Source organism: Electrona antarctica, assembly GCF_951216825.1.
Source record: "Electrona antarctica genome assembly, chromosome: 21".
NCBI lineage: Eukaryota > Metazoa > Chordata > Actinopteri > Myctophiformes > Myctophidae > Electrona > Electrona antarctica.
The window spans coordinates 11,835,922-11,861,042 of record NC_136802.1 but is presented as its reverse complement, the minus strand read 5'-3'; the positions used below and the strand labels follow the sequence as shown (position 1 = coordinate 11,861,042).

Genomic DNA, 25,121 nt, shown 5'->3' with positions numbered 1-25,121 from the left:
TGAAGGTTGTGTGTCTAAGCAAATATCTGACAGTTGGCTGTGTGTTGTTTTCTTTTTTCATGAGGTGGAAATTATTTTCGAGATGGCTTGATGTACTATAGTTAGTGTAGTATAGTTTCTGCATGTGTGCTTTTTTATTGACATTAAACTACTTAACGTACTTCTAAAGTGTGTACATTGTTTAAGTCAAAGATACATGGTTTTCATATCGTAAATATATGAACTTTGGCTAAAAGCTTGTGTTCAAATCCACATGGGTTCTTGTTTACTAATCTTTGGTTAGACTACAGTGCTTCCGCCATCATAACAACTGTCATGGCAGTTAGCTACAACCGAAACGGACTTCCTCTTCAAAATAAGAGCCACTTGTAATGATTAGTCAACACTAAGTCTACTTACAGGACGTAGATATAGACATTTTGTAGCACCCTGAGATAATGCTTTGAACGGGCCCGGGCCCGCTGCCTGACTTGCAAAGTGTGACCAAGAGTAAAGGTCTGTGACTGTGTGATTGTGATCATCTGACAGCCGGGCCCCTGGAGTTCCGAGCCAGGAACTTCTATACCCGTACCCTGACGGACCGCCCCTGCCCCATACGCAATTTTTGTAAACTTGAGAAAAGTGCTTGTTCTTGTTTTCCTGAGATGCCTCCTGGAAATGGGACGTGTCATTGGATTATTAGCTCTCTGACTTATTCTAGAGATGTAGGCTGCACTTTTCAAAGGCACGTGCGAAGGGTGGTATAGGGCCCCACCCCATGACATGCACAACGCTACTTACCCAAGCTCCTGACCTCTGACCCTTCCTCTGGCCTGTGTTTGCATTGCATTGAGGCCTTTCTGATCAGTCCACTTGAGGCCTCCCCAGGGACAAATTACGGGAGAGATGTTCAAGGCAGCCATCAGAAAGGCCCACTTAATGGTGTGTGTGTGTGTGTGTGTGTGTGTGTGTGTGTGTGTGTGTGTGTGTGTGTGTGTGTGTGTGTGTGTGTGTGTGTGTGTGTGTGTGTGTGCACATGTGTGTGTGTGTGTGTGCGCGCGCATGGTTGTATGTGTGTGTGGGGCTAGCTTCGTCTCCCCAGCCCTCAAGTGTATTATGTGTGCTGCTCATTAGCTAGACAAAGCCCACTTACTGCGATGTCATGAGGGCTAATGTGTCAGTAAGCCCTTGGGATGAGAGAGAGGGCAGAGAGAAAGAGGGATCGTTGGTCGGTTGGAGCATGGAGGAAAGGAGAAGGGCTCTCCAGAAAGCAGAGGTTTCGGGGGGATTGGAAGAGGGGGAGCGAGGGAGGAGGAGAGAGAGAGACATGCACGGAGAAGTGAATAGAAAGGGGAGGCAGTGTCTGAAGAGAGGAAGGAGAGGAAAACAGCAATGCGGGCAGAGGAGAGACCTCGGAGAGGGGAACTAGAGGGGGAGGGCTTGTGTTGTATCCTCTCAATGAAACGGCAACACACACACACACACACGCACACTGTAAACAATCAACAAGACCCTCAGTTCAGCCCGTGTAACGTGCCTTTCCAAACACAGTGACATTACACGCTGCCCCGGCGAGCGAGGCTGTCGTGACCTCTTGTGTTAGAGAGAGAACCTGGCAGGAAAACATACTGTAGCGGTGCCGCGCATCGTGCCTGCACCGTGGCCATGCTGCTGCTGCTGCAAAGCCTCTTCAAGGCGCCAGCCTAGCTAGCTCTGCTATACACACACACACACACACCCGCTGTACGCTGGCGCCCCTCCCCTTTGCTTCAGCATATCTGGAGGCGGAAGAGAGTGGTGGGGTGGGGGGGGAAGATTAATGATGGTGCTAACCGCGTATTTATCATCCGGCCGGAGAGTAATGCGACACCTTTCTAATCTGAATATATTTCATTGGGCTGTTATGGCACTCGGCCCTGGGCCACGTGGATGAAAGTGTGTGTGTGTGTGTGTGTGTGTGTGTGTGTGTGTGTGTGTGTGTGTGTGTGTGTGTGTGTGTGTGTGTGTGTGTGTGTGTGTGTGTGTGTGTGTGTGTGTGTGTGTGTGTGTGTGTGTGTGTGTGTGTGTGTGTGCGCGCGTGCGCGCGCTTGCTTGTCTGCTTGTCGGTACCCATATTTGTCCGTCCATATATGGAGTGATGTAATGGAAAGTAGGTGAAAGAGCACCATAACACCAGGACACCATGCACCACAAAAACTACTCAGGCTATCTCGCCTCGCAAAACGACCATTGTAGTAATTAGATAAAGATGAAGCCACTTTTGGGCCACACTCTCAGAGATCCTCTCCTCAGATTGTTGGCTGCCTTATCTGCTTGAACGCCACCACCACCCCCACGCACGCACCCCCGACTCCCAACCCCCCCCCCCTTCCATCCTCCTCTCAATGCTCGCCTTCCCATTCTCCTCCCCTCCGCTTTTTTGGCACTTCAGCAGAAATCAAGATGGATGGTCCCCCCAGAGATGGGGAGATTAGGGTAGTGCGGAGGGACTGATCACGCATCAGGTCTGCCTTCATTCGGAAGCCACCGGGGCCTGCTGGAAATACCGCAGTTTTGTTTTCTTCAGTGCATTAGGACACACTTTACGTTTAAGCGCTGTCAACAAAGTCAGGTCAATGGAGACAGCGCTAGGCTCAGGAGGCTACTTGGCCACGTCACTCGAGCGTGCACATGTGCGCTCATGCAGATTCACACGTGCAGTACACGCACACAGTCACACACACGCGTGCAATCATACAACTGCAAGACTGTGATTATTTTGCGATCCCACTAATGATATTTTTAACAAATTGACACTTTTTCAGCCATCTGTGCATGCACTCTCTTTCGCACCGCTCTCTCTTTCGCACCTCTGTCTCTCTTTCGCACCTCTGTCTCTCTGTCTCTGTCTGTCTCTCTCTGTCTCTCTCTCTCCCATCTGTCTCTGTGTGTGTGTCTATCTCTCTCTCTCTCTGATCAGACACACATGGACAGACAGTGTTCCATGGTATTGGTTATTTAGGTCGCAGCCAGCAACCTCACCTTAGTATAGTCCATTACTTTTGCAATTTCTGAGGGTGTGTGTGTGTGTGTGTGTGTGTGTGTGTGTGTGTGTGTGTGTGTGTGTGTGCGTGTGCGTGTGCGTGCGCGTGTGCACGCACTCGCTCGCGTCCATCAGTTCTGTGTACGTGGATGACTACAGTGGGAGGATTGGTCATGGATAAAGGGCTTTGTGCACTTCAGAGAGAGAAAATGGCCCATATTAATAAATACATGCCCAAAATTCCCCTCTCAGTAATTGCCCGTTACAGACAAAAGTGGATGTCAATGAGTGCAGCCAATTAGACGCAGGCTCTAGGTGAGGCCCTGGTGTTCAGCCTTAGCCATTGTACAGTTGAACAATCCCCATCTCTAGCATTGGGGGGCTTATATTCTAATCGACAATCACATCGGTGGCAAAGCCCTTGAAATGCTGTGTGAGTGAGTTCACACACGTCTACACAGAGGCAAACAAAGGGGTTTGTTCTGGGAGATTATGCATCTCGCTTTCTTGTGTACCACTTGCCAACCTGCCATTTATGCGTGTGAATGTATTTCAGCGTTTGAAGCCCATTGTCGCTTGCCAAGCTCATTGTAAGACAACAAAGAGGGGAAAGGGAGTTAGTCCGTGAAGTTTCAAGTGAGAGATTATACCCCCACCTTTTTTTGCACGAAGACCCTTAAAGCATTAGTCAGCCAGCAAGTCTCTCTCATCACATTGTGGCTCGTACCATGTCACAGGTGAGGGGGGAACTTCAAATGCCTTCTATCAGCACCATCGTGGACGAAAAGCCCTCGGCTTAATGGCATAGGTTCATGTTCCAGACAAGTTGTTAGTGGCAGGCGCCATTGTTTTGTTTGTTCTCAATGGGCTGTTTCTAGATTTTGGGATTACGGTTGGCAATAAGCAATGTTTCCACTTCTTTCCATGTCTCACCATATCGTAGTGTAACATATACCATAAAACTGAAGGTTGGAAAAGTGTAAGAAGAGGAGGCTCTGTTTCTGGGACACTTCAGAGTTCATACAGGCAGATGGACACAATTACGGACATTGTGTAATTATAATATCCAAAAAGTTCAATCTGATAGGACAGTACAGTACCATGCCGTTTGACTGAGAAAACGTTGACTGATGGTCAACATTTAGGGGTCAGAAATGGAACAAAATGGGACGAAAATGAGTCAAATGAGCCAACAGCAAGGCAGCTGATATTTTTGGAGGACTTAAAGAATTCATGACACCACTGAGCTGCTTTAGCTGCTGACTCCACTCTTAGTGGGTTTTCATGTCAACCCAAGTGCATTTTCAAATCTCAAACAGCGTTTAAAAGGTGCTGAGTTTTGCTTGGCCGTCCAGAAAAACACAAAGCGTCTATCAAGATACAGCTGAAGTTCATGTTAAGCTTCCACTGTTCATTTTGGACTCGGCATAGTTGAGTGCAGCAGTTTTCTCACGAAGGATCCTTGTGGGTTTGTTCCCCCCACAAAGTAGCCATAAGCCTTTCTCTCATCAGTCATCTTTCCCCTGTTGGTTTGATCCTTCTCACATATCACTGATGGAGTTGCTAAACTGCAGTTTTCCTTGGTGTCTTTGGCCATGCAGCACCATCAGAGGGTGCTTTAATATGAATCCCACGGGAGGCAGGGACAGTTTATCTGCAGCAGTTAGCAGCTGCCGTCAGCCCCCAGCAACTCCAATAGCCCCCGGCTAGTATATAGCCTCGCCAGTTCAGCTGCTAGTCATTTAGCAAACAAGTCAATCATGCAATTGCCAGCAACTTGCAGCCATCGTCCCCAGTGCTCCCAGAGTCATGGCCTGCTGGAGCATGGAAATCAGGTCAGTTTGGTCCTCGGTAAGCTATCCGGGCCTCATATTCTGCTCTAATGATTATACATAAAATGGCAAAGGATCAGGGTGGCCATGGTGTCCTCTGTTCCTCTCTCTCTCTCTCTCTATCTCTCTCTCTCTCTCTGCTGTTGTGTTTCTTTTGAGGCCCTGTGCTCTATCGCCTCTAAAAGAAAAGTTTTTTATTATGTCATGAACTGGCTCGCCGTAACCACTTGAACTGTTACGGTTCAAGTGGTTACAAAGACAAAGTGCACTAACTACGTTTCTGGACACACCGACTTATTTGTGTATCCCAAAATTATCCGTATTCGTGATTTTGGGGGATAAACAATTACCTCAAGAACGTATACAATTAGTGTAATCATTTATATGCCGATATCTCATTTGGCTGACCAGTTGAAAGCTTTAAGGTGATATAGACAACTTATATATAACTTACACTGACCTTTGGCTGCCTCTGGGGTGTTTTGAGTTGTAGGTGTTGACACCCGGGACGTGTGTGTGTGGGTGTGTGTGTGTGTGTGGGTGGGTGTGGGTGTGTGGGTGGGTGTGTGTGTGGGGGTGGGTTGATACAGTCACAAACTTGTGTTCAGCTTTATATATCCCCCACCAAATCTCCTGGTAACATCAATATTCATGTGAAGTGGTTTGTTTGTGCTTATTTGTTGAAATGGTGGAAGTCGCTATGGTGACTGGTAAGTCACCACCTCGTGATGCCTGCCGGCTTGAAGCTGGGATTCTACCCGGGGAGGAATCATCGGTCACAATGGCGGTGCTCGCTGTCCGCGAGAGATTTCTAGTAAAAATAATCTTGCCAACGGTGGCTCGCCGTCGCTATGATGATAGATCATCACAGCGATTTTGATTACAATGAATAAACGTGGACGAAGTAGTTCACATGAAATACGTTGTGGTGGCACTATGACATGCACACAGATTACAAATAGACAATTTGCGTTGAGGGCCAGTGAGCCACTTCCTAATTTGCGTGTGTGAATTCAGAGCATCTCTAGGGGCTTGCTAGTGACCACGGGACTCGTGTAACTCAATTTCATTGTAACTAAGATATTCAATAGAAATTCATACATTTTTAATGCCATATTTAGCCATTATGGAGTGGTGGGGGGTGGTGGGCAGCAGCAACAACCCATAACCTGAAGTGACATGGCTCGACGGGAGGGGGGGGGGGGGGGGGGGGGGGCAGATTTGTATCTGTTTTGCAACAACTCTCACGTCTGTGTACAAACAGAGTAGATTGGCTTTCAACAAAGACATTTAGTGCAATCTGAAAACAGTAGTGGGCTAGTTAGTAGTGTCCTGTGGGACTCTGGTCAACTATGTATTGGGTTTAATTGGTTTTAAAGCCGTCCCAGTTCATGGTCCTCGAGCTGTAATAAGCGAATGCATAAACACAGGGATTTGGCTGTCATGTGCCATCTGTGATGGACAGTAGTAGTGCCGCCATGGCACTGCAGTGGAATCACTCGCCACCAAAAGATGAAACGATTTTGGCACAGACAATAATGGAAGCCACCATCAATGTGCTTGGGTGTGCGGCTCTCTTTCCGTGCCGTCATGAATGTTCAGGAGATGTTAAGGACTGCACAGATGGAAGCAGCTTTTGATGCGACAGTATAAAATAACCACCAGAAGAATCCTGTCTGACAGTCTGTTTCCAGCATTACGGCTGGTAATTGTGTGATCTTCGTTCACAAGAGACAGATTAAAGATACATGTCCGTGTGAACTACTGTCGTGGCACACTCATTTTCCACTCAGTCCTAGCTCTGAAAGATGAACAAACCTGATGCTGACAAACCAAAGGATCTGTCAGTGCCAGACAGGATGAAAGTGACATCTGACGAGGCTAGCACTGTTGCCTATCAGTGGATCAAACTAATTATCAGGCAAACTGTACAGTTGTGAGCACAGTTCCTGTGCACTATCATTGGTCATCTTCCCAGTGAGGAGGAAATGTTTTCACAGTGCCTATAGAACCACATTGCGTCTTTTACCATGTATGCACTGCAGCGTCCATACTATTATAGTCTCAAATTATTCAATTTGTACAGAGCTATTTGTTTGGCTTTGACACAACTGCATCTACATGGAAGTTGGAAGGAGTTTGGAGCTACTTTCACACACTCTAAATATAATTTACATTGCACAAGTGCATCTTTCCCAACTAATTTATGGGGGCGAATGCTGAGCTGCAGTGGCAGTAACAATGGCTTTTATAACCTAAAACAACAGCAGGAAGCTGAGAGGCAATGCAACAAAGTGCTCATTGAAGTTTTTGAATAGGGTGAAAAAGTCATTAATTTGTCTTGTGTCTATGCTTGACTGCAACAAAGCATATCCTCTATGTTTATGCCAACACAAATCGAGTGAATCTATCAAAGTTATACACAATCTTGTATGTCAAATCTAAAATGCCAACAGAATATATAAATAAAAAGTAGAGGAAAATGACTAATATTTGCAGTCCATTGAGGACAGGAAAAATGACAGCAATCTTAAATGGTACCTTCTGCCAGAAATCATTGTTTATCTCTTCATAATATAATTTGTTAGTTTGTATGCTTATGGAGTAGCCTGTCTGTAGGAGTCTGCTGTAGATATAGTCACAATGTTTGCTCCTGACTTTCAATCCACCATGTCTAAAGGTTAACAAGTGCTACTTTGTGGAGATAACGAGGATCTGCTAAACAGTAATGCAAATAAACACCCAAGGACTGTTTGTCTCTACAAATAGACCTTCCTGTAATCAAGGCAAGCCCCTGCCATTCAAGGTTATTGTTTGCTGCTAGTCCAAATTTCATGTGCACGGGCTATGCATATTATGTTCATTATGTCTGAGCCTGTGCACGCACGCACGCACGCACGCACGCACGCACGCACGCACGCACGCACGCACGCCACTTTCCCTGTAGTACCCTCCTTGGCAGAATCTCAGTGCCAGTCTTTTAATGAATCACTCAATTAGGATCTTTATAAATGTGTGATTATGCGGGGCCTAATCCCCACAGCTCCTGGGCCCGATCTCATTTAGATGATACTTCGGCAGGCTGCAGTATGTGCAGGTTGGTTTGGACGGGGCTGTGAGGAGCTTCAGGATGCTAGAAGCCATTAGAAGGCCCTTGAGGTGTCATACATGCAGTCCTGTTAACGATAAAGCAAGGCCAGGCAGTCAGTCAGCACAGGATCCCAGTGAGGCCTCTTGGCAGCAGGAGAGATGGCAGTGTCTTAATCATGTTTGTGATTGGACGTCAGGGAGGGGAATCGTGTAGGTGGTCTGATTGGAACTCGTATAGAGGAGAATTGTGTCTGTGTTTTGTTTGAGATGTTGGAAAGACTGTTCATCCGATCTGTTTATAATATGCTTGTTAATATTCAATGACTTTGTCAAAATTGCATGTGAAATAAGGAGAGAGACAGAACACAATTACTTTACAATGTCATAATGTGCATTTTCTCTTACTCTAGCCATCACCAGAAAGCCTTTGATTTGTGCTACTGGCGTGTACTTGGGTTTGAAGGCGGCATTGGATTTGAATTTCAATCTCCAGACCAGTGTAGAACAAAAGGACATATTCAGTCATCCGTTCGGCAACATAATAAAATGTCTTGTTCGATTGCCGCTATATACCATCTTAGACAGGGCACTGTGCTTGTTTTGTTGCTAATGTTGCAAAGGCGAGTATTTGTCTTGGTGAAGTGACAAAGAGGGAATTGTGGCTCTTGCCGTGGGCTGAACCATTGCTTTCCCTTGACTGAGTTGCACTTGCTGCCTCCGCTCTCCTTCACCAGAACAATAGCTTGGCTCTGCCAAAGTGACGTCCAAAAGCCCCACAAATATTTAGCTTTCTCAGCCCTATTAAACAACAAAAACCCGACTTCAAAGTGCATGCTGAACTTCTGGTAAAACCTTTTCAACTGCCGAAATATTGAAAGAGCTTTGTGGAGTAGTTCTGCTCATCCTGTACCTAGCGCGTCCTTTGACCGTCTTACTGGGATTTAGATCGAGGAGGAGGAACAACACAATTTCACCTCTGTCTGCGTATTCAGCAAAAACCATCTCATATCTGTGATAATATTTTGTGTACTGTTGCCCTCTCTGTCGGCAGGGAAGTATTTACATACAGAAAGCTTTGATAATCTACTGTTTTCTAATTCCGTCTTCTTCTTCTCTCGGTTGTTGACTTAGGATTTCTTATCAAATCTGAGTCATGGCAAAAACATCTCCCCCAGAATATAAAAAAGAAACCTGAAATCAATGTGCTCATGAAGTCCCATTCTGACAGTTTTCTGTATGTTTATTCCATATAAGAATAATAAGGGTAATAATAATACTAATCATAATCATAATAATCATTATATATATATATATATATATATATATATATATATATATATATATATATATATCAGTATTGCTATTTGAAAATTTTGAGTGGTGCAACCACTCCAAGGAACAGCAATGTCCGTGTTAACCTACCTGTGTTCTTGTGTCCGTTCACCTACCTATGTGACTATGAGCACCAGTACCAATGAGTACCAAAAGTGGCGCTGTTGTGCCAGAAACAGAGAGAGAGAGATAGTGCTGCACTGTTGCCTGCTAATGAGAGACAGAGAGAGAGAGAGGGGGGGGGGGGGGGGGGGGGAGTTGCACCACTCAGTTCACACGGGTGTGATTTTATTAGTACATTTATGTTTAGCGCCATGGCTGGATCTCCCTGTCCATCCATGCACACACTTTGCATGGCATATGCCAAAGACGAGGAGGGAGAGCAGCGAACGAGCAGTGAAAACTGACATCATAAAATTACACTGATAAAATCAGACAAGCATAAAAGGAGGAGCCGGGTGGAGGTGGGTTTAATGAAAAAGCGTGTGGGTGGGCATGCAGATGTGCTGACTGGGACAGGCAAGATGAAGCTGTTTTTAAAGGTCGCTTCATAACATGAAAGGCCCATGATGAATGAACGCTGGGCGTCAGCGGAGGGGTACTTGGCACAAATCGGCAGTGTTGCCAGGTCTGCCTATTACAAGCCACTTTGAGCTCGTTTTTTCTGTAAAGTTGCTCGTAAATATTGGTAGTTGCTGGTTGCGTTTTTGGGGCTATAGTTATATTGTTTACTGTATGTTGGGTTTGCTTCCTAAATGATGTTTAAACCAGTGGTTCTAAAATATTTTCATGTAAGGATGCCAAAATGAATATGAAAATCCACCTGAAAGTATTTTTGACTATTTTCAAATAGCCGATGTATGTAGGTTTAGTGCTCATGTGGCCTATAATAGTTCCTTCTTTTGGGCTTGTTTTCATATTCCTGGTTGCTTATTTCTCTCGCAAGATCTGGCAACACTGCAAATCAGCTGAGCTCATGCAATTTACAATGTAGGCATTTAGCAGACGCTCTTAATCCAGAGCGATTTACAGTAAGCAAGAACAAAAAACATGGTAATGCATCAAATACATAAAAGATAGTCATCGTGAATCATACGTAAGCTTAAGAACATAACAGTGGAATATCTAGTATAGTGTATACCCTATAGAGTGTTATGTCTCAACATATAGGCTCAACTTATGTAACTTACTTAAATAGCACTTTATGTAGACTCTACATAAAGTGCTATTTAAGTTACATAAGTTGAGCCTTTGCATACGCCTGTAGGAGGTCGAGGCTAGGGCAAGTACTGTACCACGTCGGCAAGTGCTATGGGCTAAGATGGAGTCTGAAGAGGTGGGTTTTCAGACTGCATGGGGGCTATAGTGTGGCTTGACTGTCATGATCTGTCTCTTAAATAACGCTACACTGTAGATTATATGAGCCTTGACAAATCACTCATCTCATAGGTTGTGTGAAGGTGTCGATACATCCTTGTGCAACAAAGTGACATTTTCACCATGTTGATTCTGTGTATCATCAGATATCTGGAGATCAAGTGCCTATGAAGCAGAGGGGGCGAGCAGCACTTAAGAAATCAGTACAGATCGATGATAACACCCTGGTGTGCATGCGCGTGTGCGTGTGTGTGTGTGTGTGTGTGCGTGTGTACTCGTGGGAGGCGTAAACATTCGCCACACTGCCTCAGTACACGACGATGGCACACATTGTGTTAGGTTAATTGCCATAGCGTGCTACAGCAGCCATAGCGTGCTACAGCAACTGTAATGTAGCGTCGATGTTTTAGTTCAGGCTAAATTTGCATTTAGCTAATGGAAAACACTTGGCGTTTTTAATTATTGTCCCGTGCAGTGTGCCACTGTAGCATGCAACGCCCCTAAGCATCCCTTCTACACACTCCACGTCGCCTAAGTGTAGCAACATTTCCATACCAAATGGCTCCGCATGCGCGCAGAAGTCACCGATATGCCGTCGCGAACTATAAGCACTTGTTTGGAAGAGGACTAGGGCCAATTTTGCCATAATGCATTATTAGAGGGTCTGGTTTTATGAAGGCCTGCGCTGTGTAAGTGTTGTATTTTTCAGTGGCGGCTTTCGATGGCAGCTCTGTTCCGTTGATGTCTGCCATGTGTCTGCAAGTGGCAGCTAGCATGCTGTGTTGTCTATTCGGGTTAGGGTTAGCACTCACAGTCTGAACGCTAGGCGCTTTCCTCATGAGCTCAGACTGGACTCTGTCTGACTGTCTCACTCCTTCTTGTTGTCTGTCTGTCTGTCTGTCTGTCTGTCTGTCTGTCTGTCTGTCTGTCTGTCTGTCTGTCTGTCTGTCTGTCTGTCTGTCTGTCTGTCTGTCTGTCTGTCTGTCTGTCTGTCTGTCTGTCTCGTCTCTCTCTCTCTCTCTCTCTCTCTCTCTCTCTCTCTCTCTCTCTCTCTCTCTCTCCCCACTCCTGCCCACGTCCTGCTCTTATTCCCTCGTCTTTCTTCTTCTTTTTCGGATTCTATCTCTCTCACACGCTCCGAATCATCGGAAGTGAGATTATTCATCCTCCACAAACCGTGCCTATATGTTGTTGTGTGTGTGTGTGTGTGTGTGTGTGTGTGTGTGTTGTGCGCGTGCGCGTGTATGGGTCAATGCAAGAGTACATTATTTTTGCGAGCATGAGCAATTGATCGACGTGTGTATGCGTGGACCAGAGCGGATCTGGACACTCCAGCCCTGTTTTCCAATCCACCCTTCCTTCTTTCTCCATCGGTCGTTTTGTTTCCCCTTCAGGAAACAACACCTTCAGTTTGTGAGCACTTCCCTCGGGCCATCATCCTCTTATTCTCTCTCTCTGTCTCTGTCTCTGTCTCTCTCTCTCTCCTCTCTCTCCTCTCTCTCTCTCTCTCTCTCTCTCTCTCTGCCTCTCTCTCTCTCTCTGTCTCTGTCTCTCTCTCTCTCTCTCTCTCTCTCTCTCTCTCTCTGTCTCTGTATCTCTCTCTCTCTGCCTTCTCTCTCTCTCTCTCTCTCTCTCTCTCTCGCTCTCTCTCTCTCTCTCTCTCTCTCTCTCTCTCTCTCTAGTACGGATACAAGCGCAGGCAGAGCATGAGAAACGGCAGCGTGCAGTGCATTCCCTCACTCATTCCTCTTTTCTTCCCCCTCATCTCTCGCCGTATATCCATCCATCATCCATCCATCCATCCATCCATCCATCCAGTCCATCCATCCCTCCTCACCTTTCTTCCAGACCTCCTTCCCTCTCTATTCCCTCTCTCCACTTCATCACTCTCCTTATCCTTTCTATTTCAGTCATCCCCCAGCCACCTCTTTCCCTTTGCCAACCCACCCACCATCCCCCCGTCCCCCCCCTTATTATTTTCCTGCTTCATAATATGTAACATGATTTAGCCCTCCCCTGCTCATGCGGCGTAAATTTAATCCCAAGCCATTCCAAGTTGGCTGCGGCTGCTGAGTCTAACGTTTTTCTATTTCCCTTTTCTTCTCTCTCTTTTTTATTTTCTTCCTGTCCACCGCCCACATACTGTCACACTCCCTCGACCCCGCCCGAACACAATAGAGACACTCAACCCCCCCCCCCCCCCCCCGGTTTGCATGAGAACAAGTCGCGGCTCGTGCCCGGCTAAATGCCACTACACCGGGTCAACCGCCTTGCGCTTTTTTATCGGGAGAAGAAGAAAAGAAGGGGAAACAAATGAAGGTTGCGCGGCGTGCGTATATGACCAGTATGGCGGTCAGCTTACCCAGAGGCTAGTTGCACTTGGCTCTGCTGTGTATCTGGTGTCCATTAGAAAGGCATTAGGGCTGTCCATTAGGATTCAATAAGACCTGTTTACCAATGTCACCGGGGTCAAAGTGGGGGAATCCAAACGTGTGTGTGCGTGTGTGTGCGCGCACGCCTGTGTGTTTTTCTGCACCCTGCCACAACTCCCCAGTGTCCCTGAAGCTTACCTGATAGCGAAGTAACCTTGTGCGTGCGTGCGTGCGTGCGTGCGTGCGTGCGTGCGTGCGTGCGTGCGTGCGTGCGTGCGTGCGTGCGTGGTGCGTGCGTGCGTGCGTGCGTGCGCTGCATCCCCCTGCATGGTGTGTACAGTGTGGGGTGGGGGGGGGGACTCACAGGGGATCATCAGTCACCAGTCTGCAGGTCAGGGTCCCGTACTGTGGGGACCATCCATCTGAGGCCAACCAACAGCTGCTGGGAGAATGAGCCAAGGGAGTAAAGAGAGAGAGAGGGAGTATGGGTGGTGTTTTTTGGCAGCAAATTTTGATTTTAGGTTTAGTCATAGTCTCGATCTTGAATGGTTTTCATTTAGTTTTAGTCACCTGAATGTTATCCTAAGATTTTATTCGACTAAATGTACAGTTAATTTAGTGAAAAATGTGTTTTGGTGGGCCTTGATGTCACAATGACTGATTTTACACTTGCTGAAAATAGCGCTGCGAGGCGTTGTGGGCTTGTAGATCTGCTATTTTCAGCATGCAACCAAGGTAAAATCACTTATACTGGATCTCTTGTCCACTAGTCCCTTCCGAACATTTTAGTCTAGTTTTCTTTGTTGACAAAATTGTCAATATATTTAGTCTCAGTTTTAGTCATCATAGCTTGGTATGGACGGTTGGAAGGGTAGGTACTGTACTAGGTATGGGGGAGAGATAGGGGGGGGGGGGGGTAGAGACATGGTATGGACGGTGGGAAGGGTAGGTACTGTACTACGTATGGGGGAGAGAGAGAGGGGGGGGTAGAGACATATGGACGGTGGGAAGGGTAGGTACCTTACTAGGTACTGTATGGGGAGAAAGTCAAGGGGAGACCTTTGAGCAAACATGGAGCAGCTAAAGGAGGACGTCTTGTGAGCTGGTGTTACACGGTCATGGTATTGACCAAACGGTATGCAGCGTGTGTACACTATAGGTCAGGCTGTGTGGGTTGAATTCACATGGGGACACTATAGTTTGCTCCACAGCGCACCCGACTGAGGCAACTCATTCTACACGGGGAGACCCATGGCCTCAGGTTTTCTCATGCTGAAGAGAGAAACCTTTGTGTGTGTGTGTGTGAATGGATTTGTTCAGCTTCGTCCAGGTGTGCGCTTTGAACTTGGTTGAAACTGAAAGGTATCCATGGAAAAGGGCTCTACCTGGTTTCAATCATTGGTCAACGTTTTTTTATTTAAATGAGTAATAACATGTCAATATTTATTGTCTGACCTTTCAAATCGCAGGTCTTGAAAGAACCATGTGTTCCTTGCCTGTCAAAGTAGAGTGGCGTTGACATTTCACAGTGTCCCCGGCAATAACACAACATTTAGATCACTATCGCACTCGCTTCCTTGTTCCACAGCCGCAGCAGGTGCCTCTAAACCAATTACGAGACAGAGAAATGTCACCAGACCCAATTAGCTTCTCGCTGTGTGTTCCATGACGGGGGTTTCATTCACAAGAGGACGGGGAAAAGACAAGACATTAGCGGCAGCATTACCAACAATTCCTCCCCCGTCAACAGTTTGCGGCGGCCCACAGAGGCGTTAGCTTGGGCGGGATGAGCATCCGAAGGGATGGTTTATGACCGTGGGAGGCTTGTTGGAGTGAGGTCTGGGGAAGAGAGAGTGAGAGGGAAGGAGAGAGAGGGGGGGGGGAGTAAATAAGTAGAGCAAATAAACCCATCTGAGCTGCGGTTGTCAGGGTCTTTCATGTGGAGGCTGCACTTGAGGGCATAGCTTAGCTTAGCTTGAGGGATGTTATTACACATGCTGGCTGATCGAGAGCGATGCGTGAGAAACAGTCCCGTCACAAGTCTTAAATCACCGCCGTCCCGGGGAGAAGAGGTAGCTGGCGCTGGTGGGGATTGGGGGGGCGTGGGGGGGGGGGGGGGGGCAGATGGAGTGTAAGAGACGGGACAGGGGGTGTGGGGGGGGGGGGGGGGGGGGGGGGACTGAGTGATTAAACCAGAAGCGCCTGCCTTGTCTCCTAGATGCTGTAAAGTCGAATGGAGAAGATGGTTGGAGAGAGACTGAAAGAGCATGACTTGGTTGGACAGAGAGCAATGAAAGGAGGAGAGAACAGGAACAGAAGCTGGGGTATTAAAGCCAGAGGTTTTTGTCCACTTACATGGACTCAACTCTATACAAGTTTGCCCTAAAATGACTGTAGTTGAAATAGAAATTGTGGGGGAAGCAGGGAAGCAGTATCGTTAGCATTACCTTGAACTATGGCATTGTTTTGTGCTCTCCTATGCAGAAGGTTTGACATTGCTATGATGACCAGCTACACAGAGAAGGTACTATTATGTGCAGTAGAAATCAAAGGAAAACTGATTAGAGCAAAGTGGGGGCTGGCGTCGTGGAACCGTGCAGTGTGCAAGACACACCTCCACTTAATCCACACTCTTTCTTCAGCAGGGGTAGAAGGGGGAGGGGGGGTTGGCTGCGCGGTATTCCCACTTCCCAGCGAGGGAATATGTCATAACTCGAATCACATGACATGTTTAAATAACCCTGGAAGCAACCTCCAAGTTCAGCACGAATGCCTTAATCAGACAGCAGTTCATTTTGCTCTATTAATGCAGCTTCTCAGCACTTGTAGACAGGAGGTGAACGGCACAAAGAGGGATGGGTGTACCGAGCCCTCTTTAGAATTGCCCTTTGACCTTGCGGATGATATCTGGGGGTGTGCATGGCTGCGATGCTACAGAGCTTTTTTAAGTGGTACTGAGTCCTCGGGCGCTTGACTCTTCATCTCGATGCGTCTCTCTCTCTCTCTCTCTCGGGATCTGGAGAAAGTTAAAAAAAAAAAGAGGAAAAAGAGATATGGCAAAGATGGTTTCAGTGCTGCGGTGTACCTCGTATTCTCACTGCTGTAAAACCTGCATGGGATCACATTAGAGTTTTATTTTTGTGGTAGGTGTAATGACTGCATTATTTATCTCTTCTGGCCTACAGGGAAATAGAGTGTGGTGCATCGTAAAAAAAAAAGAAGAGAAGACAACAAATCTTCTCATTTGTCGTGCTCGGTCGGGGGTGTGATACAAGATAGCGGTGATAAATAACGTGGTGCAACACTATCAGACGATCCTTGTCAAAATTCCTATCCAAATTGATACGTTGGCTATGTGCGACAAAGCTGTGTCCCTTTTTTATGTTGTCAGAAGAGAACTGTTATAAATAGATTTGCTTGTTTTTTTGTGGGTGGTTTGGTATTAGGGGATAATACAACCAGGCCAACCATTTCCTCTTAACCAATTTTGGGCGGGAACCCCTTTTGGTGCTTTAGCTATTGAAAAATAGCAGATCTACAAGCTCATAGCGCGCCACCGAGTGGCGCGCTACGAGCTTGTAGGTCTGCTATTTTTGAAAAATTGGTTGAAAAACGACTGACATAGAAACTGTCAGGATGTAGAAGACATTTTTTAGAATCTGATCTCAGGTCAAAATGGGTTAAGTCTATTTTATTTTCATTTGTTTCAGTTTGTGGATGTGGAATTGTGCACGAGGCTGACAATAAAACAACGTTAAAAGCTAAAGGAACTGGTCAAATTGAAATTAGTCAGCCTTGCACGAAGGATGAGCGGAATGTGATCCAAAAAGGCTTTGCTCGATCCCATGTTGAATTTGTTAGGGTTGGCAGCATCAATCGCATTCTTGTGTCAGCATTTGTTTCCCATTGGTTTTGTAAGTGGTCTGCCAGAGTATGTGGGATGCAGACATGATTGGCTACTGTAAAAACCATATGGCATGAAATAAGAGCAGGCTGATGATTTGAGGTGAGGGGAACTAGCTGCAGACTTACTCTTTATGAAATAAGAGCAGGCTGATGATTTGAGGTGAGGGGAACTAGCTGCAGACTTACTCTTTATGAAATAAGAGCAGGCTGATGATTTGAGGTGAGGGGAACTAGCTGCAGACTTACTCTTTATGAAATAAGAGCAGGCTGATGATTTGAGGTGAGGGGAACTAGCTGCAGACTTACTCTTTATGAAATAAGAGCAGGCTGATGATTTGAGGTGAGGGGAACTAGCTGCAGACTTACTCTTTATGAAATAAGAGCAGGCTGATGATTTGAGGTGAGGGGAACTAGCTGCAGACTTACTCTTTATGAAATAAGAGCAGGCTGATGATTTGAGGTGAGGGGAACTAGCTGCAGACTTACTCTTTATGAAATAAGAGCAGGCTGATGATTTGAGGTGAGGGGAACTAGCTGCAGACTTACTCTTTATGAAATAAGAGCAGGCTGATGATTTGAGGTGAGGGGAACTAGCTGCAGACTTACTCTTTATGAAATAAGAGCAGGCTGATGATTTGAGGTGAGGGGAACTAGCTGCAGACTTACTCTTTATGAAATAAGAGCAGGCTGATGATTTGAGGTGAGGGGAACTAGCTGCAGACTTACTCTTTATGAAATAAGAGCAGGCTGATGATTTGAGGTGAGGGGAACTAGCTGCAGACTTACTCTTTATGAAATAAGAGCAGGCTGATGATTTGAGGTGAGGGGAACTAGCTGCAGACTTACTCTTTATTCCCGTGACAAAACAACTTCACTGCAATGTGATCTGAAAAGCCGCTAAAAAAGAGGCAGCATCCTTTTGTTTTTAAGCCGTGAGTCATCCGTGCTCAAAATGGTCTCTGGATACCCGGCACATTACCAAAGCACACACAGAGCATATACTTGTATGGAAACAGAGGACAGACCAGCCATTTTGCAGCATATTAACCTCCCCTTCCCTCTCTTTTCACAGTTATGATAAGGATCAGGCGGAACAGAGAGAAAGAGCTCAACAGCCCCCCCCTCCTTTCTTTTCTTCTTTTTTTCTTGCCACACTGCTCCCCCTCTTTTTCTAATTAACATTGTGCATGTTGTCAGGCTTTGTTTAATAATGCATGATTGCTATCAGCAGCAAAGCCCTGTGAATGAAGCGCCACTGAATGGGAATGCAATAACACCACTGGTGGATTGGGAAGAGAGACAAGATTGTTTTTCTCTTTCTATCGTAATAAATGTTCAGCGGGAGGCATTGGTGCCACAACATGTGTGAAATTGAACAGACAAACAAAGCAAACGAGTAGCTATAGGCAGTGTCTCATGCGTTAGCAAGCTCATTGATGCCAGTATATAGTCACCCTAATGCAATCATTCATTTAGAAAGAGAGGTACAGACAGTTTGTGTTCACAGATCATGTGTGTGACATGTGAGATATATATATATACGTTCTTCTAAATTAACCGACTGTCTGTGCTGACCATTTTGAGCCTGCCTGCTTATGACGACAAGAATACCACACATCACATGCTTCTGGCAGACTCCTATCGTCATGGAAGATTGCCACCCTCTGCATAAGGATAGAGCATGCGCAGTACTATACCTCTCTTCATAAACATATGCTCCACATCGATGGCAATGTGCTAATCTACTTTTAGGGTTAGGGTTATTAATATGAAGAATATTTGTCAGCTTGCTGCGTTCACATTTAGCCTCCACTCGTGTTTACATGCGTGGCACAAACTCTGAGTCCCCTCACTGGTGCTTATACAACATGCAGATGGTTTTGTTTGCCTGTATCAGCGTGGGTGTGTGTGTGTGCGTGTGTGTGTGTGTGTGTGTGTGTGTGTGTGTGTGTGTGGTGTGTGGTGTGTGGTGTGTGCGTGCGTGTGTGTGTGTGTGTGTGTGTGTGTGTGTGTGTGTGTGTGTGTGTGTGTGTGTGTGTGACTGTGCACGCGCGCAAGCACGTGTGTTTGTGTGTGTGTGTGTGTAGTGTGTGCATGCGTGCACTTGTGTTAGTGTATAGGGAAGGGGAGGGCTGCTGAGTACCGTTCCTTACGTGCCTGCTAATGTCATGTCATTATGGAAATGTACACTCCATTAATTAACTCAGAGGCTGTAACATGGATTTTGGCAGGGAGGGCGCGGATTCATGAAATTATCTGAGAAAGATGCTGGGCCCCATCTGTATACAGATTCAATTGTGCCTCATATTCCATTTCACTGTCCAGATTATTCTGATCAAATGCACAGTACTGTACAAACACGGCACTACACCAATTCTGCCTAATGTGCTCAAACTGGTACATGTGTGTATGCTCAGGGTTCTTTTTGTGTGTAAGCCAATGCATGCATGTGTGTGTGTGTGTGTGTGTGTGTGTGTGTGTGTGTGTGTGTGTGTGTGTGTGTGTGTGTGTGTGTGTGTGTGTGTGTGTGTGTGTGTGTGTGTGTGTGTGTGTGTGTGTGTGTGTGTGTGTGTGTGTGTGTGTGTGTGTGTGGTGGATGCGTCGGTTGAGATTGCCTCAAATTGATTCCCTTCGCCACGCGTCCCCCGCTCATGCTTTCTGCAAGGCCTGCAGCGATTGGAGACAGGTAGTCCTGTCTATCTCCCCGTGACACAAATCGAGTGTGACAGGTGTGCTATCTCCCCGTCTTTTCTGCCATTTTCAGCCCACGGGAATAAAGGAGGGAGGGCGCCATTCGTAAGAATGATTGGTAACAGGGAAATGAGCTATACTTTGTAATTGTCTGCCTCTGATTGGGCCTATGCTAGGTATTTTATTTGTTCTTTGAAAGAAAGGTGGGTCAATTTGTTACAAGTTAATGAAATAATATCCATTCTTATGTTAATATTATTGGATTCCAGTCTAGCAGCTTGTGGGGTTTGTTGTTAAATGACATATTTCAAGAATCAGATCGGCACAAAGAGTAGGCTACTAAAGGTCAAGTTCACCAGTCAGCTGTGTTTAAACAGCATCCTATCAAGATACGTTAAAGGGATAGTTCAGATTTTTTTAACTTAAATTGTATGAAATACTTGCCATTAATATAGTGATTGCAACTGTATTAATTGATTGCCCGAGTCCCGTGGTGGGAGTTCTGCTCTGGTTTTGGTCAATATTAAGTAGTTCCGGTCATTTTGTGGGGGGCACTGGGGCCACGCAGTAAAAGTAAATGAATCCACAAAACGAACGTAATTTGTATTGTTGACCTATTTCTAAAATATTAGCGCGACTTTCGTTCAACTTTGACCCCTCTATCACATGGAACAATTTTTTGTGCGTAGTGATATAGACACAAAAAACATAGTTCTGTGTGATAGAGGGGTAAAAAAAAGAACGGAAGTTGCACTAATATTTTAGAAATAGGTCAACAATACAAATGACGTTAGTTTTGTGGATTAATTTACTTTTACTGCGTGGCCCCCAGTGCCCCCCACAAAATGACCGGAACTACTTGATATTTCACCAAAACCAGAGCAGAACTCCCACCACAGGACTCGGGCAATCAATTAATACAGTTGCAACCACAATATTAATGGCAAGTATTTCATACAACTTAAGTTCAAAAAATCTGAACTTTCCCTTTAAGAAGAGTAGCTTGCAAGCTAACTATAACATTATGTCATCAAGCCTCAAACGCCAGATTAGCAACCAGCTGTGAGTAGTTCACGCGTAGCACTGGCTTTTAGGCTAAATGACAAATCCAGAGAGGTCAGTGACGCCGTGTCCGTGTCATACTGCACGAAGCCCGACGGCTACTCAAGTTAAGTGCAAAAGACAACAGAGCCTTGCCGAGATAAAGTAGTAGGCCAGCTAGCCTGCTAACAAACCATATGTCATCAGTGCTCACACACTGGATTAGCTGCCAGCTGTGTTATGAGCTGAAGAAGACTTGCAACGGAGCATCCATCACTACAGATCAGGCTCCGGCTTAAGCAAATGGATGACAACGGATTGAGTTGGTCAGCAGCTAATACCAGCTCACTGTGTCACATTGATCTTTTTGTATCCACGTCGTGAAGGCCGGCTCGGCTAAGAAGCATGTCCGCTATACTCTCACCCGACTCTGGCATGTAGATTTTGTTTGTTTTATGACCAACATTATTTTGATAAAAGAGGCCAGATGTCCACTGAAGCTGGCTCCGATCGCTCAGTGCATGTTTGTTGTACTGCATTTCATTTCAGCCCTAATCCATCCAGAGGCAGTTCAGTCGGGGGTTTTCAAACATTTTGTAGCCATGCAAGGCATGCCAAAGATAAGATGAGGCATTTATTGATCTCGCAAGGGAAACCAGTCGCCAGAGGCAGCACAGCCAAGCATCACAGTCAAGATACAGATACTGTAGATACAGCAGGGTGAAGATATCTAGCCTGGAAAACAGACAAATCTGCACTCCCTCCAAAGTAGTGAGGGACCAAGTAGTGAGGGACCAATCAGGGTCCAGAATGCATATATGGGGCAGGTTTATCCCCAGAGCGATTTTTTTAAATTAAATTTGCCCTTTGGAAATGCAGGTTTCACACAGAGATATGACTATCTCTGAATATCTCTACCCCGCGATATTATTGGGAAATGAGGGTGCCTACTACTGATATACAGTAGTAGGCTAAATGTAAAAAACAAACAAAACCACAGGCTTATGTTATTGAAGCTTGTGTTACTGATGGAATGCATCGTGTAATGTGTAGTTGTCTACTCCAGCCAAAATTCCAGACAATGTGACGCCCAGTTTATCGACAAAATCTCTTGTAGTGTTATAGGTCGTTTTTTGGTTATTGTTAGAATTCTTCTTCTTCTTCTTCTTCTTCTTCTTCTTCTTCTTCTTCTTGTGATTATTATTTATAAATGAAAGTTGTATTCCAGCATGGTTTTCAGGATGCTATGAAGCGAGTGTAGATGACACCATATAAAGCGTCTCAGTGCACATGAAGCTTTCATCAGCCCTGACCCGAAGAGGTCTTTAAATGAACTACGCTACATTTAGTTTGTGCACGTGACCAAAGATACACAGACCGTAGCCTATACTCCTGTGTTGTCTGAGTCTTTCTTACGTCTGTGTGAGGTCCCTCTTACACACGCACGCACGCACGCACGCACGCACGCACGCACGCACGCACGCACGCACGCACGCACGCACGCACGCACGCACGCACGCACGCACGCACGCACGCACGCACACACACACACACACACACACACACACACACACACACACAGCAATGAACTGACTATTCCATTTAGAGAACTGTCAGAACATAGCCTGCAAGCACATCAGCCTCTCCGCTTCCGCTGTCAAGCTGCAGCCGTACGTGTGTGTGTTTGTGTGTGTGTGTGTGTGTGTGGGGGTATCGGAAATGTGCGGAGATAGATAAAGCCCATGGAGCCAAACAGCTTTGTTTCATTCATTCCCTCTATGTTTTTCTCTCTCTCCCCTACTCTCCCCTTCCTCCCTCCTTCCACCCCCCACCACCACCATGTCTTCCTCTCTCTCTCTCTCCCTCTCTCTCTTCTCTCTCTCCCTCTCTCCCTCTCTCCCCCTCTCTCTCCCTCTCTCTCCCTCCTGTTCAGGCTGTGAATACCCTGCATCTGAGAAATCAGACCAGACTGACTCACAGGGCACTGTGAGCCAGCGCCACCGAGGCTGCCAAAGCATGCTGGTGCCAAGCTGTCCCACCATGCACAGAGCCAGGCCTGGGCTGCTGCTGATCGTCCTGGGTCTGACGCTGCTCCTCGCCGACGCCGAAAGTAAGTCTGAACGAACGCCCTGCTGGAGGACATGGAAGTTGTGCTGCTGTGGAATCGAATTGTGCGTGTGCGTGTGCGCGCGCACGCACGTGTGTGTGCATGTGGGGCGAAAACAGATCTATAAGCACATCCCACTGTATGTTTCTTCATCTCACAGCCGTTCCACCCCTCCTCCTCGATCCCCCCCCAAAAAGAAAAAAGTCTCCGCACGCACGCACACGCACGCATGCACGCACGCACGCACACACGTCCACACGCACACACGCACACGCAGTTATACACGGGTTTCAATCTTGAAACCGATGATGAAAATCCATTGGAATTGAGTTACTTGACATCAAACACCTGCCCATTGATGTGTTACAGCAGTTTTCAGACCCCATTGAGTTCAATCCCTGCAACCACGAGCGCTCTGCAGCCCCCTCACCTCATGTACACCCCCCCCCCCCCTCCCCCCTCCCCCCTTCCCTTTTTTTTTTTAACACTAAGATCCATGATTCATTAACTCTCCAAGTCACACTGGGATGAACTCAAGTTTTATTGCCTTTGCACCAACAGAAATCCTCTGTGCGCGGCTGAATATCTCTGAATAGAGGGATCATTCACCCAAGGTCATATAGCAGAGAGAGCGGCGGCAAAGTGAAATTGATAGGCGGGGACTTGGTGCTTGAGAAATGTTCCTTGCAATCTGTTCAAAAAATGTGTTTTATTTTGTCCCCGCTCCCCATCTCCCCTGCATATGTTACCCAGCGGGAACGCGGATGGAGAAATGTATTCCCCATTCATCCCGGGTTTTATGTGCGCCTCTTGGATTTATGGACACAATTTAATTACGAGATCTTCCCAAAACGGCGCTAATGGCCGATAAATGCTGCCGTTCAGGTGGTTGTTTAGGGAGCCATCTTCCTCAGGAAGATAGTCTTCCATGCGGTGACGCAACATTTGCATAATAACAGTTGGTTTAAGCAAACAAAGAGGAAAATTGAGCGCAGAAACAGACGGCTTTGCTCCCCCACCCCCCAAAAAAAATAGAGAGAAAAGGTTCTTCCAGGCAGGCGTCTACCGTCATGACAAATGTGTGTATCCAGACATTCCACAGCTGAATTTGAGCTCAGATGTAACCGAGACCCAGACAAATGCAGTCCCCCACCTCCCCAACCAAACCCCCGCACCACTCCACCATCAACTACCCTGAATCCTGACGCCTATGTGGCTTCTCACCCATCCACCCCAACCCTCACCTTGTGGTCCACCGCCCTGTGGCTGTTGCAGCTGTTGACCCCCCCCCCCCCACACACACACACGCACACACACAAACTCAAAACAAACTCACCGCGAGGCTGTCACAGCGGTGGTCCAATAATGACTGAGGAGGGGCTGTGAGTGGATTGCAGCTAGAGGTTACGAGGAGGAGACATGTCACGTCGCGTCTGCGAGAGATTATGCTGCCTATACGGAGCCATTTAGGGGAGGGCAGCACACGTCAGCCTGGGGTTATAGCATTTTGCCATTTGCTCCCATTTTTTTTAATGATGTTGGCCATAAGCCAAGCAGTCAAGAACACTGTTTGTTTTGTCCGCCTTTATGCCCACTCAAAGGTAGACCAATCACGTTTCGACCACTTCTGTGAAGTGACTGGTAATGGTGAAACTTAAGAAGAGCATGAAAGTTGGGTCGTAGTAAAAAAAATATATATATATATATACATATATATATACTGTATATATATATGTATATATATTTTTATTATTATAAGCGACTTTGGTGTAGTTTCTTATTTGGGCTTGTTTTCAAATTTTGTATCATTGTTTAAACCAGTGGTTGTCAAACGTTTTAACGTCAAGAACTCCCAAAGGAATATGTATTTGTCCACGGACCGCCATCTGAAATGATAATAGTGCCAGTGATTTAGGCAACCCTGGCTCCTCTGATACGTATACTGTATGGAGTCGCCAGTCGCTTCATATCCCAGTTCTGCTCTTTGATAAACAGGACCAACCTACAGGAGTTTCTATATAATGCAGCAACGCAACAGAGAATGCCCTCCCCTGCCAGCTTCCCACCAATGAACATTGGAGTGCCTGGTCAAACCAGATAACCTGACTCCGCCAGATGGGGCAGCAGAGAGTACACTGGGTTCCCCCTCCTGCTCCCATCTGGGAACTCTCAGGCAGACTTGATGCTCCGGCCACAAAACGGCCTGGCCAATCAGCGGCAGCTAGAGGCGACTTCGGCCTCAAGGCATACACAGTGCTGCCTTGATCCTGCCTGCCCCATCTGCCCCATCTGCCCCCGCCTGCCCCATCTGGCGGAGTCAGGTTACAAGCCAGAGGCACCACAGAGGAATCGAAATCTGCAGGAACTTTGTG

At 46.5% G+C, this 25,121-nt stretch overlaps 1 protein-coding gene across 10 annotated transcripts in view; it reads left to right on the top strand.

Moving 5' to 3' along the window:
• LOC306914187 (receptor-type tyrosine-protein phosphatase delta) overlaps window positions 1-25,121 on the top strand; it is a 306,809-nt gene that overhangs the window by 127,035 nt on the left and 154,653 nt on the right. For all 10 annotated transcript variants that reach the window (XM_079491139.1, XM_079491143.1, XM_079491138.1 and 7 more), the window contains one exon: window positions 22,576-22,752. In XM_079491139.1, the coding sequence (XP_079347265.1) occupies window positions 22,659-22,752 (94 nt within the window). In that variant the 5' untranslated portion in view covers window positions 22,576-22,658. The remainder of the gene's footprint in view (window positions 1-22,575; window positions 22,753-25,121) is intronic.